This window comes from Notothenia coriiceps, unplaced genomic scaffold, assembly GCF_000735185.1.
Source record: "Notothenia coriiceps isolate Sejong01 unplaced genomic scaffold, NC01 NC01_scaffold00024667, whole genome shotgun sequence".
Taxonomy (NCBI): domain Eukaryota; kingdom Metazoa; phylum Chordata; class Actinopteri; order Perciformes; family Nototheniidae; genus Notothenia; species Notothenia coriiceps.
Genome location: NW_011357368.1, coordinates 3193759 through 3212988, shown reverse-complemented (window position 1 = coordinate 3212988; position 19230 = coordinate 3193759). Strand labels below are relative to the sequence as shown.

The 19230-nt window shown below is 40.8% G+C and overlaps 1 protein-coding gene across 1 annotated transcript; it reads left to right on the top strand.

Annotated features, from left to right (window-relative positions):
* Positions 1 to 1525: 1525 nt before the first annotated feature.
* LOC104955420 (drebrin-like) lies at positions 1526 to 17124 on the top strand. The gene is made up of 12 exons (XM_010782748.1): positions 1526 to 1575; positions 1696 to 1751; positions 1948 to 2060; positions 3032 to 3106; positions 8107 to 8250; positions 8487 to 8564; positions 8656 to 8807; positions 8963 to 9017; positions 10779 to 10853; positions 11014 to 11125; positions 11239 to 11745; positions 17090 to 17124. The coding sequence occupies exons 1-12, from the start codon at positions 1526 to 1528 to the stop codon at positions 17122 to 17124; spliced, it is 1452 nt and encodes a 483-aa protein (XP_010781050.1).
* The last annotated feature ends 2106 nt before the right edge of the window (positions 17125 to 19230 follow it).

Here is a 19230-nt window from a genome sequence, read left to right as displayed (position 1 = left end):
AGAGTGTTGTTTATATAGTTACTGTGTCTAGACTAATCTGTAAGGAGATATGTGAATGATCCGGGCGACACAAAGCTCATATAATGCCTGGGAGCGCTTCAGAAGGTTTCCATGACTTTTTCATATTCTGACGAAATCTTATTTAAAAATACTTGGTTTTGCTTGGTGTTATAAGGAATTTTAAGGAAACGCCTGTTCGCATTAACTGAAAAATAAATAAATGAGAAGTCATTTTTAAGTTGCCCGCTCACAAGTGAAGGTGCAGCTTAAAAATGGCTCAATTGGGCGCACAATATAGTTATTGAGTCCTCAGCACACACACACACATACCGATTGACATTTGTCGCTATTTGTTCTTTGGACAGACAGAGACTTGTTGTGTCAGGAAAAAATAACAGAGTGATTCAGAGATGCTAACTGAGTTAGCTGGCCTCTTGTCAGCCTCTTTGCCAAACTGCTATTGTTTTTAATGTAGATCTTTGTGAGAGTAGGCCCAAACTTTTTTTTTCTATTTGTGTGTCATTCTCCTGTGTCTCATTCACTTCCTGCTTCAGAAACACATCCATAAACACAGACCAGTCACCTTTGGCCCATTGTAATAGCTGCTCATGGCCTTACACTCTTTCCACCCCGCTCCAGATGTTATTGACACACCCAAGGAGTCCTGCAGAGAGACATTTACGGAGACACGCAGCCAAACACACACACACACACACACACACACACACACACACACACACACACACACACACACACACACACACACACACACACTTCTTCTCTCTGCATGCAACCTCGTAAAGTTACACACACACACACACACACACACACACACACACACACACACACACACACACACACACACACACACACACACACGCACACACACATTTGCCCCCAGTTGTGCTTCAAACACACAGATAATTCAAGATGATGTTAGTCATGTCATGTCAAACAGCACGTGGGTTCGTTTTGGACTCTGAACTGTTGGTTTTGATAACATGCAGGGAGACGCTTGGCCTTACAAGCCCCAAAGTAAAAATCCTATTTATCTTTTGGTTTGTTTTTCTTTGGTTGATTATGAGACCTTGGAGATTCTGCAACAAAGCTAACATCTTAAAATAACACTGCTCTTAGTTTGTTCAACAGTAGAGTTATATCTCACTGATCTCATGGTAACACATCATGAGTTGTTGAGTTGCCACGGTGACCTGCAGTTTGACTGACTGCAGGGTGCGGGTAGGACAGGTTTTCACGTGCAAAATATGTTTGTTTCACAGTCAGGAGCCATCCATCTCAGTCAAACACTGAATAAAGGTCATTGTGTTGACCTTCCTGTTTTACGCATGTAATGTAAAGTTCTCTGGGAATGGGAAAAAATGTATGCATGTGTCACAGCTGAAGAGAATTCATATTGGTTGGTGCAATGTAGAGAAGTGTGTTATGGCTAAGACAAAATGTGTGCGGTAAAACATCTGGCTGTGCAGGTCTGTGTGTCCTCTGTGAACAATAAAAGACTGAACACATGGCGTACGCAGCTCTCTACATCCTCAAGCTTGGATATGGAAGTTTTAGGCACACAAAAATCAAGTAGTCGTTTTGTTCAACCTGTGTTTTGTTGACATTACAAAGGTCATGTCTATGTCACTCATATTGCACAGTAGCTGACCTGTGTGTTTCTCTGTGTGTCCTCAGGGCAATATTCGCATATGATGGAGTCACCAACAAGCTCAAGCTGGCTGACTCAGGAGGTAAGATGGATTGTAATAAGTGGTGTGTTTGTAATGCTAACTTTGTATTTCTAAGCCCTGCAAAGAATGACACTGACAGGGTTTTGACTGTAAGCCTAAAAGGAATACACCTCACCTCTTGTGTTAAGAGAACATTCTTACAACTGTTGAGCAAAAATGGATCATGTCATTGCATTTGTTCCCTAATTTCTAACAGCGGGTGGTGTGGCAGAACTGGCCGGCAAATTTCACATCTCCAAGCCTCAATACGGACTGTGCAAAGTGGGAAGTGTGGAGACAGGAGGCCCCCGGATTGCTATGATCAACTGGGTGAGTGGCAGGCTGGCTCCTGGGGCTTAGCACTTGTAAGCACAAGCTTATCATGTTAAAGAAATACACAGCAGCACAAATTACAGGAAGACACATAAACCTATGAAAACAGCAGGTACACCGAGGTGCTCACAGACTTCCATTCATAAAGATTCAGCAATGACATTTAGCAGTTGCAAGACAATGGGTTTAACATCTTAAGTAGTCACATACTGAAAACTCTATGGACTAATTAATCTGTTAAATGCTCTGTGGAAAATCCTAAGCTTCTTGACTTATTCACATTCTATAGTTTTGTTTTCACATGGGCTTATTTGGCGTCTGACATGTGGTAGGATGTATTATAACTTAATTGTATTACATACAAATCTTTATGAATCGCAGGGCATGTCTAATATTTGTATTTATCAGTGTACTGCACTGAAATTCATCTATTGAATTAACATTTTTTGCAGATCTGCAACCTTGATTTGTTAATAATATATATATATGAAAATAAGTCCAGTAAAATAATACTGAAAGGGTTTACAATGACACCAATCGGCTGTTATATTGGTAATATCGCAGCCATATTAAAGGAAATCACTCAGTGTCAAAGATTATTTTCATATTAGGTTTGTAAATACTCAAAACAATACCGATGCTTTGAATTATACTCCATAATACAATAGCTGCCCACTGCTCCTAGTACTAGACTCCTGGTAGGATGGGTTAAATGCAGAGGCTAAATGTCACTGTGTGTGCTGTGTGCTCTGCATGTGTGACCATTAAAAGAGGGTTTCATCCCTCCCAATTCTTCTTCTAATTCTAATAATGAGCTAATATTTGAGCTTCTATGTTTTCATTATCAAAATGCTGAAACAGAGATTTTACCACAGCAATGTGAATCCTATTGTTCTAGTGTTATTTTAGTGCTCTCCAAGAGAGGTATGATATGAATGTAAGTGTCCCCATCCTGTCTTTGTCTGCAGGTCGGTCAAAATGTGGATGACTTCCGAAGGACAGAATGTGCCAGCCACATTCCAGCTATCAAAAACTTTTTCAAGGTGCAGTACATCATGACGTGCAAAATCATAAATCACTAACCCTTGTGCGCTTCATCCATTAGTTTGTCTATTTGTTTAGTTTCCCATTAAATGTGCATTAAAGATGACAGAATTGCAGCTTTGATATTTGCGGTCATGGCTGAGACTCAAGTAGTCATGTTCATGAAAAGAATATACCTGTCACACACCGAAATTCCTGCTAAACAACAAACATTTCTGTCCAACTCCCCCCCCCCTGGCCGCTAGACTTTGTGCTCACAAACTCTATATTTACTCACGGGAGTTTACTTTGTATTGTTTTGAGAGTTTCCTGTCCTCAGTCCACTTCCTGTTCTGTTGCAGTGTTGGTCATGTGATTGGTCTATCTGCCATGTTGCTATCAGGGAGAGACAGCTATATTTGGGCTTAAAAGCTCCATTGTTTGCGGTGCTACCTGAATTCACGTCACAAACTCAAGCCGTGACATGAAGTAGAGGGAATAGAAAAAAGCTAATTCATCTATATTTTTTATGATTCAGGTTCATGTGTTTTTTATGAATAGTATATAAGCAACTCTGTCCAACTCAATGTTAACTGCAACTTCTGTCAGTGTTTGCTCCTCAAACTGTTTTTATTTAGTGTTGCAGCACACTAGAGGTTCTAATGACCCCTAGGTTTACTAGTTTCCATATAAAGGCATCATCCAGTCAACTGCAGAAGCATTTGTGGAATGTTTGTTGTTTTTTGTCCCTTTTTTTTTTAAACGGTGAAAGTCAAGACTGGGATTATGTGAGCCTCTGACTGAAAGTGCCTTACCCCTGTGTGTGTGTGTGTGTGTGTGTGTGTGTGTGTGTGTGTGTGTGTGTGTGTGTGTGTGTGTGTGTGTGTGTGTGTGTGTTGGTCCTGTGTGCATGTCATTACATTACAATTGTGACCCCCTAACCTTAACACAAACACACACAGCCACACACTACTCACTATTGTCACCACTACTTCTCTGTGATTACGGCAAAAAATGGAACTCAATCATGACCAAACTGTTGTTCTGAATAGTTTACACTTTGAGAATAAGAAAGAAACGTTTCTTAGATTTATTATATATCTGGTTCATATTAATAGACAATATATGATATCACCTTGAACCATGGCCATCCCTGCCAAGCATATGGATTGCATTTGCCAAGACTGTAGTGACATAACTGTGCTATCCTGTTTCCTGTTCATTCCAACTTTACGAGCAAACGTGGCGTTTTCACACATTTTTAAGGCAAAGTAATCCTCTTGACTCATCTTTCCCATGAAGTTCATTGCTCGTAAAGAGAGAAAAAAAAGTTTAAACGTGCTTCATATGCCGGTAAAGAAAGCATTGTTGAAAACGTGTAAAGCACAGCTGTCTGCGTCATATCTCGCTCTGTAAAATCATCTGGGATTGGCGTGTGATTCATTCCTGATAAAAAATTACTCACAGCAGTTGGATAATAATTTATATTTATATTCAAAAGGATTTCACATCCACATGGCAACAATTAGTACACCAAGAAGTGACCCACTGTATAGAGATTCAGTAATTGTAGATACCTCACAGATTTCTCATGTTTTAAAGATAACAGGCATCAATTACTTCAATCGCCGCCTCCATGTAACTGTATCTGGACAATTTTAACTTAAGAAGCAATGTTTATTGATTAATAAAAAAAAAGTCGATCAATTAATAAGTTTTAAGTTTTAAGTTTTTAATTCAAAGTATTTTTTTGACAATAATTGTGAATGTGGCACTTTTAATAATGGTCTATTTTGACAAAAGGAAATCCAAACTTTACCAGCCAATGCTCAGGCCAAGTCAGGGACATGGCATTACAAAATACATGTTGTGAAAACTCAAAGGCTTCCTGTTTTTAGGCCACTTCTACATAATTATTTTGTGAATTAAAACATAATTGATTAACGACGGTCCGTTTACGCTGGTTGTTAAACAACATCGTTATGGGGAAATGCAAGTCTGCGTCCAAATGGTTGGAAGATAAGGAGGAAGGACAATCAATACTGTATATAGTCAATGTGAGGTAGAGTGTGTCGCCAATGTAACCGGATAAAACTCAAAGTGGCGATGAGGTCTTAAAATGTATGGAAAGGGTCTTAAAAAAGGTCTTAAACGGTATTACATTTGACTTCAGGATTCCTGCATATACCCACATATGTTCTCAGGGGATGTTGGTGGGGACGTTGGATATATATTAATATTACAGCAAGGGAAGGCAAGGTTGTATTTAAATGTTGTCCACAGAAAATAAACAGATGCCGCAGCCTAACAATCCTGACTCACAGCTAAATTCATACTTGACCTCGCAATGTACGGGAAACAGAACTACTGAGATAACCCATATACAGAAATCGACTGATGTGATAATAACTGGGGGCTCAATTAACTTGTTTTCTTGGAGTCTTGGCTTCCATTGCCTTGGATGCAGTCAGTTAGATTTTCCCTTGGCACTTAGTTGGTGTGTTTTTGTTGTTTGCCTTTTTCCTCTTTCATTTTGTTCACGTTGTCTCTGTGTTCCTGGCTTGCTATGCTGCATGTCCCAGCTGGCAGTGAGGGGCTTTTTTTAAGGCCAGTCTGCAGCGGCAGATTTGGATACATTACATACTGTACTCCTGGGTGGCGTTACGTTATGAAAACTTTCATATGAATAGGGTGCAGCTGATTTCATTGTTCTCCGATTACATTAGAATAATAACTGAATAAAGTGAGTCAGAAGGGTGTGTGTGTGTGTGTCAGATCAGATGTTGATACTATGAGTGATACACTGGAGGATAACATGATCTAATACAGTATTAGAAAGTGTTGTACAATTGGAAATGAAGCAACAAGTGAAGCTGAATCATTTTTTCTTAATATTAATCAAATCCATGCTTTAATTAATCAAACATTTAAGAAGCATAACCACATTTGTCCACGAAAAGGCCTGTCCTTTTCTGTGGAGCATGAGATTTGGATTTTAACAAAGAACAATAATGCTACTATAAACGTGGAGCAAAGCAACTTGTGCAGGTCGAGGCACTAAACCCTTGAAGCACTTCATCATTCTCGTCTGTCCTGTCCCCCGACACACACTTGAGATCAGAGGCTTTACTTTCATGTAAACCAACATGGGCCTCTTTGCTCCTCCTGTCTTAATTAAACTGAGGAGCTGTCACTACCAATGTGGAACATTATGTCATAAATATACCAATAAATAATCTAACTGCCCATGAATCACCTCACATTATCTTTTTATATTTAAAGAAACTTATTCAACACAGTGATGTACACAATTTAACAACATTTTAATGAGGAATTCTTTGTGAAATAATAAAACTTATTATAATTCAGTAAACTGGGTCAGACTTCAACTTGGGACACTTGAGTATCCCCACATCCACGTAGTGCATCTGCCTGAACAGACACGCTAACTCCTGAGAAAGAGACAGTCTGTGTGAAGCAGTTCCACAGCGGACAGCTTGTGTAGAGTTGAGCACAACTATATATTTAGCATGTATTTCGCAACCTGTCACATCACCTCGGGCTCCTTAGATAGTATTCTTATTCCCATCGTCATTTTCATCGCCAAGGTTAATAATGCTACAAATACTTGATTCCAAGTCAACATGCCCGTTGGACGTTATGCAGAGATGTTCCCTTAGATATGGAGGATTATGCCTCACGTTCCTGAATAAAGCAGTTTACTGTTGAAGCAGCAGTAAAACATCTTGCCAATTGGCATGTGTGAATACTTTGCATTTACAGCAAAACACATGGAACTGGGTGGAAACAGATGGAAAAGAACATTTAGGGAATTGTGAGAGACAATCTTAGGGACTTTATTTAAACTTTAACACTTGTGATTTACATCTTGAATAAAATAATACAAAAGGAATCCAGGTCCTAAAGTGCCTCAGTGCTGTTAAATGACTCCACAAGAGTTTTAAAAAGTAAGGTACATATTTAAAGATCATTTGCGTGAAGAATTGTAGGAGCACGGAAGAAAATATCTTATTTGTCCTGCTTTTTCATAAACTACAAGGATAGTGACACCATCACTAACCCTGGCAGTGTTTGTACCTCCTGTACCTCATAAAAAAGAGTTCATGAGGATAAAGGGTTGGTGTCATGTGTAATGGGTAAACTTGTTCTGCTACTGTGGGCTTTTTGTGTAGATTGTGGCTCTGTCTGTTTCCATGATTTTCCAAGACTCCCTGGCAGAACTGTGGACTGCTTGTTTGGTGTGTGTGTGCAGTTGGCAGTGACAGCTAGAGTGATACGGATTATACACTGCGCTGACATGTATTATAGGGCACATTGAATGCTCTGTTCAGTGTCAGTGTCAGCGGTGCCACTCAGATAAAGCCGTGGTTTCCTGTCGGAGGCAGACAGACCTGGCTCTCCATCAGAAAAGCCTGGACTTACTATGAAAGGAAATCATTCTGAGGTCCTGCCCACATACATGAATGAGTTCAGCTTATGTCTAACACCTATCCATCCCATAGAAATAACATAAGTAGAACACTATGTTATTGTTCTGTGTTTTTTTAATATGATCTGTTGATAGTGTTTTTATGTCTCTTAATCTCCCTTAAGCTTGATTTCCAAGTATTGAGCAACTATTGCATGTTAAGTAAGGCCCTGTCTTTCTCTACTTTCTTGCAAAAGCACAAGCTTTCACACCCTTGTATTCTTACTTTCCCCATATCACACCCTATTTTCCCCCTACTGCCATCAATAACCATCCAAACCAATGCATTCCTGTGCTCATTCTAAAGCCAGGGATTATTTTCACTCTCTAACAATCCTTAAAACTGAAGCAGTTGCACAACTGTTTGGCTCTGAGTTTGCATAACTCCAAGCAAGACCAAGAGAAAACCACCTGAGGGACTATGTGTACTTGTGTATGGATTTATAGCGTCTACAGAATGTAACAGTGGAATAAATTCACATAATGTCTAAACCTATGTGCCGTCTCTTTCTCTTTCCCTTGGTGTTTCAGGAAGCTCATGTGTTCATCAGTGCAGAGAAAGTGGAGGATGTGACAGAGGAGAATATACAAGCTGAGCTCAACAAGGTCCAGGCCAATGCTCCCACCCAGTGGGCGAGAAGGAGCTCCAGGTCGGCTGACAAAGAGGACTTAGTGGTGAGTCTACTGCAATACCGCGTCTGCCCATCAGATGGAGACAAAGACTTTCATATACACATTATGACATCATTCAAGACAGAAACGTATCTCCTTAGTGACTTCAGTGTTTTACTTTTAGTATGTTGTTTAACCATGCTCATGAAAATAATAATCGTTACAAAAAAAGCTGTGCATATTTTGACATTTTAAGAATGTGTGGCTCTGCATTCACTTTTCCTTTGTATTTCATAAAGGGTACCAACTACAGGAAAACTAATGCTGCCATGGAGATGAGACGTATAAACAGAGACTCCTTCTGGGCCCGTGCAGAGGTATGCTAAAGTATCCATCTGTTTAGAGGCTTAAATGTAGCCACCCTGCCGTTTACTCATTTCATTGTTTCCCATTGTTTTTTTTGCAAAGCGTGAAGAGGAAGAGAGGAAAGACGATGATAAGAGACGAGCAGCAGAGGAGAGACGCCGCATTGAAAGAGAAAGAGTTTTAAAAGAGAGGACGGATGCAGATGAGAGAGACAAGAGGATGAATGAGAAGCTACAGATGATTGAGGAGCAAAGGTGAGAGCAACGGCTTTCAATACTGTCCTATAGTGGCTTTATTTTGTGTAAATTGAAGGAGCAAAGTCAATTAAATTACACAGTAAATGCACCCAATGATTATTTACGGGAACACTAACAAGTGGTGCTGTTTTATTGGTCTTCCTGTCTCGCAGGAGAAAACGGGCAGAGCAAGAAGAAGAGCTAGGCAAAAAGGAGAAATTAAAATGGGTGAGTGAAATTATGTTTAGCTAAACCTTTCAGTGATCGTCTAGCTTTGGCTTGTAAAATGATTGAAAATGCTCAATCAAATGGCTTTGGGTAGAGGCAAAATGGATACTTGCTTTTCTGCCTTGTGGCTTTCCAGTTTGGTCCGATATGCCTGAAGTCATTGACCGCTGTGTAAGAACTGGATTGACCTTTATCCTTGAGACGTTTGATTCCAAAACTATTTCTGAGGATATTATAACTGAACCTTTAATTCATGACCCCCTCCATCATCATATAAACTGCTATATGAACAAACAGTTGAGTTATTCAAATGTACTGGGGAATGTGGACTATGTACCCGCTGCTGATCGTTCAGTTCATAATGAGACATTTAATAGATGCACAGTTGATAAGAACATTATCATTTAGCTAATTAACTTGTCACCGATTCCTTGTCGCACACACTGAATGGTTGCTATGCATATTCACGGCTTGAAATAGCGAAGCATGAGAGACACAACGATTATAGAGTATGCTGAATGCCAAAACATGCCAGGGTTGTTGCTAGCATGTTTAAACTGTGCAAATAGTAAACAAGAAACTGTCTCAGTCTGCAGGTGGGTTGTTTGTATGATCATAGTTTTGGAGGAGGCGCTCTTCAGCAGAGTTACACATTAACCTCCGGTATTTGGTTCAGACTGTACAGTGATACCTGTGCGAGGTGAGAGTAATGGTGGTTTTACTTGTGTGTAGTTTAAGCACCTGTCACACTGTCCCGAAATTGACACCCCATGGACACACGATTAAGGAAATGTTCAAATTTGGCTCTGATCGTAACAACATCGGGCCATTCGTGAGGGCATCTTAAGCCATCGTATGACCGCCGGTGGAGTTTCTCAGGCTCCGGAAGCAACTTCGGGAGCGGTGGCAACATCTTTGGCATCACAAAGCATTGCCGAAGGACCTTGTGAAGGTTCATTTTCGTGTTGACTTTGTGTCTCCATTTTGCCCTTCATAAGGCATTCGTGAGGGCATCTTAAGCCATCGTATGACCGCCGGTGGAATTAATCAGGCTCCGGCAGCAACTTCGGGAGCGGTGGCAAAATCTTTGGCATGCCAAAGATGGCTTAAGATGCCCTCACGAATGGCCTGATGTTGCTACGATCAGAGCCGAATTTGAACATTTCCTTTATCGGGTGTCCATCTGGTTGTTTTATTGCACAACAAAATCATGTAAACATATTATGTAAATAACCCAATTTGTGTTCTGTGAAACTAAAAAGGATATAATATATTATTTTGAAGGCGAGGAAGTTGTTGTTGCTATGGAAACAACATGACGGAGAAAACTTAATATCTTCTACATATAAAGACGGAGAAAGTAAAGAACAAAGTCGGAAAATATCAGTACAGTATCATAATACTTTAACATAATTGTTTGTGTTACTTTCGTTGCAGTTGTATGTCTTAAATGTAATGTAAATGTTGCCTTGTGTGGTTCGGGGCCATCTTCGTGCGAAATTCACAATTCCATATTCGTGTGTCCATTGGGTGTCAATTTCGGGACAGTGTGACAGGGGCTTTAGAGATATTAGAGATGCCTAAGAGTAAAACAAAAGAAACTGCTTCAGATATATTGCTTTGTATCAGCAGTTTTCAGATCATTCATTCAGGACTACATTTTGAAACATTCAAGTTACACTAATCTCAGGTGTTGTCATCTACTTTATTAAATAGTTTAAAAGGAAGAGAATGATTGCTGTTGTGTTTGTGCACTGACAGGAGCATCAGCAGAGGGAGCATTTCGATGACATGAGGGCTCGTCTGAGAAGGAGTGAGTCCATAGAAAAAGCAGCAGTAAGTGAATCTACTTTGAACTCTACTTTATTTTTTACTCTGTCAAAGACCTGACCTGTCTTTTAGAATGCAGTTTTTTGTTGAAACCTTCTTAAAAACTGGCCACGTCTGTTTAAAAATGTCAATTTAATTCTTAATCTGTATGTTTCTTGACCTGCAGGAGGCAGCAGAATTAGTGTCCCAGCGCTCCATGAACCCCAGGGAGTTCTTCAGGCAGCTCTCATCATCATCATCCACACAGAGTCCCACCAGCCCTGGATCCTCCCGCTCTGGTACGTTCACTGTGTGAGCTTAAACAGAGAGAAATGCTGAAACTGTTGAAGGTCGGGACGAGCTTATTAAATCACAAAGATCAGCCCAGACAAACTGTTTTCTCTCTCTCCAGGCAAACCCTTCAGAAGATACCAGCGCAGCCTGACAGACACAGCCTTCATCTTCACTAAAGCAGAGGACAGCACGTCTTCCTCCCCTTACAGCTCACCCCTGGTCTCCCCATTCTCTCGGGCTGCTACCTCCCCCATCTATCGTGCCACCTCTCCCCCTACAAGCCCTAATTTCCGCCCTGTCACCTCTTCACTAAGGCCCAGAGCCCCCATGTCACCGCCTACATCACCCCTTCGCCCGGCCCCTCCGGTCTCGGCCCTGCCCAGCGTTCCACAAAGTAAAAACCAAATTCAGGCTGTTGTTGAGCCCAGACCTCCATCACCCACAGAACCCTCTGCACCTCCTGCTTCCCCTGATCTCTTGGCTTCATTGTCCTCCTGTTTAGTTAGAAACAAACCCTCCCACTCCCATGCAGACGCCCTCCCTTCCTCCCCCCCAAACACCCCAAACCAGCCCGAGGACTCAGCTTTCTGCTTCGAGCCTGCTCCTGTTCCAGAGAGAATCACAGGTAGGCCGAGATGGGACACAAACAATTATATTGGGATCTGAAAATACAATGTTATTCCATTTATTAGGTAATTATTATTTTCTCTCATTGCAAAAACAAAAGGGTCGTGCTGCAATGTGAAGAAGAGCAAATCACTCTGCTTAGTACCTTGCCGAATACATTAATCAGCTGACATTTAGAAGTGATATGGTAACATTATTTTATTAAAGGCTTAAGTGACTTAAACGCTTTTGAAATAAATGTATTCCACCTACTCTGTGTAAAGCAGCCCGCAGCTTTAAATCAGTGGCCTGTTATACAGAAGGCTTAGCATATTTTTCCAGTCACAATTAAATATTTCTAGAATAATCACACACATATATATACACTGAACAAAAATATAAATGCAACACTTTTGTTTTTGCTCCCATTTTTCATAAGATTAACTCAAAGATCCAAAACATTTTCTATATACACAAAATAACCATTTCTCTCAAATATTGTTCACAAATCTGAAAAAATATGTGATAGTGAGCACTTCTATGCCGAGATAATCCATCCCACCTCACAGGTGTGGCATATCAAGATGCTGATTAGACAGCATCTGGGGGGGTCCGAAAACCAGTCAGGTTTAACCCTAACCCTAACATGTCACCCACTGACACATTAAAACATGTTTTCGGGTTTAACCCTAACCATAACCCTAACCCTAACATGTCAGTGGGTGACATGTTAGGGTTAGGGTTTAACTCTAGGGTTTTCGGACCCCCCCAGACCCCCCCAATAAAGCAAAACTGCACGTTTCAGAGTGGCCTTTTATTGTGGCCAGCCTAAGGCACACCTGTGCAATAATCATGCTGTCTAATCAGCATNCTTATAGTCCGGTGCGACCTATATACGTTTTTTTCCTCTTCACGACGCATTTATTGGCTGATGCGACTTATACTCAGGAGCGACTTATAGTCCGGAAAATACGGTATATAGAGGGATTACCAGGTGCGATGATTAGGCTTGTGAATGGAGGGACGTGATAGGTTTGCTGAGGAGTGGCGCTCCCTATCATTTAGTGAAGGGAGCGAGTATTGCCATGACGTGCAATACGAAGTGATAGGTCTTCCTGTCTGAACTTGCGCTGAGCTTCATATCTCTATAATGTGGCCTTACCTGATCAGAAAGAGAGAAAGGCGATTTTTCTTGTTTCTTTATATACAATATTTGAATAATATCTATAGTATGTTTTCAATTTGAATTCAATACATTTTCTTCGGTTTTAATATGTTTCTGACTTGAGAACCACCGTCCTGGCTTTATGGAGATGTTGCCACACGCTCTCTGCCTCTGTCTCTTCATAGGCACAAAGGCTCTGCAACTTGCCCTTACTGTACCTCTGTGTTTTTGATGACCATAAAAAAGCTCTGAAAAAAAACCCAAACCCTTTTTCTGGACTTCCTGACACCTACATGTATCTGATCATAAAGAAGAAATGGGGAAACGTCAGTGTGAGGTTTCATCACATGGAAGCTAGATGGAGAAAAATGAATACAACTTTATTATTAATCACAAGCTCGGCAGTGCAAGATACTGAACACAATATATCCATTTTCATCACCCTAACAACTCAGTTCTCTGTCATCCCCAGCATTAAGAATTGAACTCAATATGAGCTCTCGTCCGCACCTTTCAAATCTCTGCATAATCTACAACAACACTTTTTATCAGATTTTAACTTTTGTAGCAGGAGGACTTGGTCGTGTGTGTGTGTGTGTGTGTGTGTGTGTGTGTGTGTGTGTGTGTGTGTGTGTGTGTGTGTGTGTGTGTGTGTTGTGTGTGTGTGTGTGTGTGTGTGTGTGTGTGTGTGTGTGTGTGTGTGTCTCTGTATGGTGTGTGTGTGTGTGTGTGTGTGTCTCTGTATGGTGTGTGTGTGTCTCTGTGTGTGTGTGTGTGTGTGTGTGTGTGTGTGTAGGACACTGTGTGTTAGAATGTAACGTTTAACAAAGGACCAGTGAAGAACGTAGGTAAGACATGGTTGAGAAGGACAAAAAGGTAGGAAATAGTTTACTCTCACAAGTTCTTCCAGTTTGATAATTAAAAATGCAAAAGATAAATGTGAAAAAATGTGGCTCTTTAATTCACATGTATTTTTTATTTAAACTATTAACACAGTCATATGTTTCTAAATAATCCAAGACTATACATATGGCTATTACATTTTCATAAATCCTAATATTATTGTGAATGTTGTGGATGTCTTGATAAAACAATGCCGCAGCTACAGTAAAAAATTAAGGAGTGAAACTGTATGTGCTTTTGTTTTTCTTTGCATAACCCTTGTAGACTTATTCTATGAAGCTGTATTGTCCTCTTGACTGCATGTAGTAAAAGTGGGACACAGCCAAACTTAAATTAGAGAGAGGCAAAGCAGTTGCATGTGTGCACATAACATTGAGGCTGGTTGCCTAGTCACAGCGGAACACAGCGCTGTATCCTGGTCCCAGAGTGGACTGGAGATGCTGACTCAGCCCAAACCCTCAGCTGCAGGCTACAATTGGCCCCCAGGAGCACAATGTCTGACCCACATAGCTCGACGCTAGGTACAGTACAGCAACAGCATACATTAAGTTTCACAGCACTTTACTTAAACTTACACTTCTGTTGACTTAGCTAACATAACCGCTTTGATGCTCTGATCAAATATAAGTTTTATCTTAGATGAACATTACACAAACAATATAATGTTGTACTAAAAAAGGTAAGAACTGAAATACAAGATAAATCCAACTGGAAGGTGCCAAACACTGAAGTTCCCTGAACAGCATGCTAACACTTGAGCCTTAAACTTACGGCCTGTGATCCAGATAAGGTACGGCACACTGACCATTTTCTAAATCACAATGAAAATAAGATGATACACAATGGGATTTTTGTATAAAATAAGTTTTTAAATAGACTAATACATCTTGTTTATTCATAAATGGAAGTTAAAGACCCTTTATGCTATCTGCCTACCACAGACATACAGTATTCATGGCATAGGCCTACAGTATACTGGGATGAAAACCCACTGACATAGGTTGGGCCAAGCCTCAAATGTCATAACTGGCCCCTGGCCTTGTGTCAGTTTGCAATAGAGGCCCCTGGGCAAATCTTGTTCCCTGTTAGTATCCTGTGAGTATCCCCTTTGTATTCAGTCTAAGGATTGCATAGGCTGTCCTCACATGACCTAAGAATATATAACATGACTATTCACATTGTTTGTGTGTAATTTGTGATTATTAGGGCTAGTTGGTCTCTATGAGTTGCATAAAATGGGCTTTATTTGTCCTCAAAGTAGATTTAATTCTCACATTGTAGATATACTGGTCAATTACGCTCACGGTACACACACAGACACACACACACACACATAAAGGACAGTCAGATGTTGGCCTGAGGCTTACTTGCCCTTGGTAACAGACCGTGCGACCATCGCCTCCCATTAACCTCCTCCAAAGAGGGGGGGGAGAACTGCAAACAGACAAGAGCTGAAGACTTTATATTTAGAGGTGTGCTGCTGAGGCTCTGCTAGCTATCTGTTCCGTCTTTGTTCCAACTTGAGAGGCAGTGTTTGCAGGCTAGCAGTAACCTGGCAACAGGTTAGGTAATCTTCCCCTGATTGTGTGCTTTAATGTATATATACCACAGTAGAGAAAGTCAGGTAAACTCACTCACTCTTCTAGCAAAAATACTTTAAATTGTGTAGAAAAACGGGCAGGTAGGAAAGAAAACTGTATGTAAAAGACTCTTAACAAATTAAATCAAGAAAGATGTGATAGGTGAAGGAAAGAGGAAACGTGGATTCTTGCATGTGCCTCTGATAAGGAAACTGTGGCCTAGATGAGGACTTTTACTTAGACTAAGTGTTCATATATGTGTTTGTGTTAGCTTCATTGTCTCTACTCTACTAGTGGATGCTATCCTCAACATTACTCAAGATCAACATTTTTATGAGCGCACGCTTTTGTCTGGGATTGATCGGTAGCATAGCCATTAATCATGCTGGTGGGTACAGCATTAGAGCACTAGAGCTGGAGACTGGGAAAGGTAGACACAATCTTTTTCATTATGGAAATATAGGGAATAAAAGCTATGATTGTAGATTTTTCTGTAAATATATGTTTCTCAGGGTGTCAGAGGGATTATTAGGACCTAAAGAAGTATAACTGTGTGAACTGGTGTCACATCCGTAATATTTTCTTTCCACAGAGAGGCCACTCAATTAATGTGGTTCTGCTTTCTTCCTATTTTTTACGTGTAGTATTGTTTGGATAAAATTGATCTTAAGGATTAATTCCTTTCTTCCAATCAATAATTCAAGGTGTTTTAGAGCATTGAGTAAACTGTAAATGAAACCTGATCTATTTAGATAACATGACCTCCATTATGTTATCACGAAGGTCATTGATTGGTGGGGAATCATTAGAAACGTTCAAGCTGATTCATATGTAGCTCCATTTAATTGACAACATGTTTGTGAATGGAGTGGTAAGAAAATGGACTCATCCCTACAGTTTCTAATCAATACATGCCACTTTAACCAAAACTGGAAAAATTGTTCTTGAGCTAGTGTTTTTAAACTAATACAAATAAGAATAAACAGGGTAAACATAATGAGTGACACCCCAAACAATACACATCATAAAAAACATGTATTGCTTTCTCAGTATGAACTATGAATGCTTGTGTGTACTTTTCCATGCCAACTTTGATCAAAGCCGTTGAGAAAATGGTCATCTGGAGTCTGTAAAGGAAACTTTGTCTTAATTGTTTAAACTAACACTGTGCAACCTGTACTGTGTTCTCCCTGGGCTACGTCGGGTGCAGCGGCAGCTGGCTCTATTTTGTTGTCAAATACAGGAAGGCAGGGAGGAGAAAAACACCATGAACTTGTATCAGTAGAAAAGAGAGGACACTTGGTATTATTAATAGTAACAGACCCATGACAGTGAACAGAGAGGAGCCTGTGCGAGCTGCCTTTTATTTCAACCACCCTCCCATATGCCCCACAACCTCCCACTTCCCTCCACCCAAGCATCTTATGAAATATGTACAAGGCAAACAGAGGTGGGGTTGATGCGCAGACCTTCCTCCTCTATGACTAACCGCTACACGTCCAGTACCATTACTTATTTATAAGGCATGCCGTGTAAGTGCCAGAGTGGCCTCGCTTGCTTCCCTCCACGCCATAAGGGCACTTTCATAACACCCTGTTTACATTTCAACCACCAAGAGAGAAGTGATAACAAAAAAGGATATCCAATTAGTTACAGTGTCCAGAGCATGGCGAGACACTGTGACGGTTCTGATAAATATTTGTTATGTGTTTTAGAACCCATTGGTCTGCTGGTCATCATCCAAAGTTAATGGTGGATATGAGTTGAATACTTTTCCATAGGGTCTCAATTGAAATGTAAACTACAGAGCTGGAAAGAGTGAAAAAACAATAAAGGCTTAGTTCTATAAGATCTGTTCAATGTAAATTGCAATTACATTCAGTGAACAGTCTGTTTATGTTCTTTAACATTGCCCTTTTTAAATTCCTTTTTTTCTGGATATAATTGTCTCTAACCATGAAACAGATCATAGATGCCAATTTGTATTTTCATGTTGCAGGGCCAGAACTATTACCAGAATTCAATAATATAACCACTGAGCATGGTTTAAAATCATTTTGCAACGGCATTCATTTCAGTCCATTTAATGATGTGAAACAGATGTACTGCACATTGAAAGCAATGATGGATGCTCAATAACTGGATTAGATTATCTTGATACACATGGATTGAATAATAATTACAATTTTGACAATATTATTATAGAAAAATCAATAAACCCAGCAAAGTCGCTTGCATTGCATGAATACATTACATATTTGCACAGAAACCGATGTAATGTTGTAATGGAGTATGTTGGAGCTTTGAAATGTGGCTTCTCAGGAATAAAAACAATCTGTGCCACTTGCATAGAAATAAGTGGGAGGATGCATTGTCAGAAAGTAAACAATGCACTTTGACAAGCCAATACCCAACCACCCAACCCCCAGTTTGTGTAACACAACAAAGAATCAGATCAAATCTGGATTAGGAATAAAATGCCTATGGCATTTCATGCGCCTTTCAACAGTATGGATTGAGAGCATTATACTTACCACGGCACACAATCTGGAATAACTGAATTATTGTATTATTTTTTCTGCAAAACCATGGGGCTTTGTTGATCTTTTCTTTAGACACAGTCATTGGAAATCAGGTCAAACTATCCAACGTATGGCATCTTTTACCATTAGTGGTGTTGATACAATTTATGAAAATAAATGTTACCAACCTTGAAATATAATAGTCTGAACAACAACTTTGCAGAAAAAAGTCATCTATTCCATAACTTCTATGGGAAAAAGGTAGGCTGGTCAGACATTTATATAAAATAAAAAATACAATTGTACATGAAGTTATTTTGCACATTAAGCATCAGATTGCTCCTGTGTATATTGTGAAAGCTAAGCATCCTCCCTCTCTTATGGCAATGTAGGTCATATATTTCTGCAATTCTGCGTGTCACAGCATGAGCCTAGCCCTGCCCCGTCTCTGGATGCCACCAAACACAGAGCTGGCACTACCTCGAGGGACACACACACACACACACACACACACACACACACACACACACACACACACACACACACACACACACACACACACACACACACACACACACACACACACACACACACACACATTCCGACAGAGGCCGTGCCAGGCAGACCTCAGACATGTTAGCATGCTGCACCACTGTCTGGGACCTCCATTGACACTGTATCCCCAAACCACTATCCAGTGCCACGCCTCATAGATCCAGCCTCAGGCCAGGCCATCCCTGCCCAGCTGTGTGATCGAGCCCAGGCCTGGCTGACACCAGTCCACCCTCCACCCACACCATCCACTCCATCCTTCTCCCACAGCCTAATCTATCTTATCACTTGTCTCTGGATGGATGGGGGTTTGGGATTGACGGCAGGCTTGTTGCCTCCGTCCTTGCCATCGCCATCTGCTTGGTGAGCCCAAGGAAAGCGAGAGGAACGGGCGTGTGCGTCTGCCAGCCAGTCAGCTAGCCATGCTGAGGGCCATTGCGTCCAAAAACGCTGTGCCGTGCTGCAGAACCTTAACTCACTGTCACAGGGCCGTCCAATGTGATTGATCTGGTCCATTTAGTCGGAGCAGCCAAGTCCGGAGGAGGCCTGGTCTTCCAGCCCCCTCCAGTCCACTCTAGCCCTGACATCCCAACTAGCACAACACAAACACTAGAGCCCTGCCAGCTGGCCCGCAGGCTTCACTCGCTCTGCCTGCTTTTTAGTTAACATGCCACAGGCCTAAAACCAGGCTTACATGGTTGTCCACAGCTCAATTATTGGATATGTCCTATTGAGGAGTAATTGAATCTACTGTATGTGTGATTTAGTTACAGTTCAGGATG

What these genes read in the sequence shown, in the direction of transcription:
- LOC104955420 (XM_010782748.1), top strand. Translation starts at nt 1,526, where the DNA reads ATGGCGTACGCAGCTCTCTACATCCTCAAGCTTGGATATGGAAGTTTT. An exon ending in CTGACAAAGAGGACTTAGTG is followed by an intron (nt 8,251 to 8,486) that starts GTGAGTCTACTG and finishes TATTTCATAAAG; the next exon opens with GGTACCAACTACAGGAAAAC. An exon ending in CCTTCTGGGCCCGTGCAGAG is followed by an intron (nt 8,565 to 8,655) that starts GTATGCTAAAGT and finishes TTTTTTGCAAAG; the next exon opens with CGTGAAGAGGAAGAGAGGAA.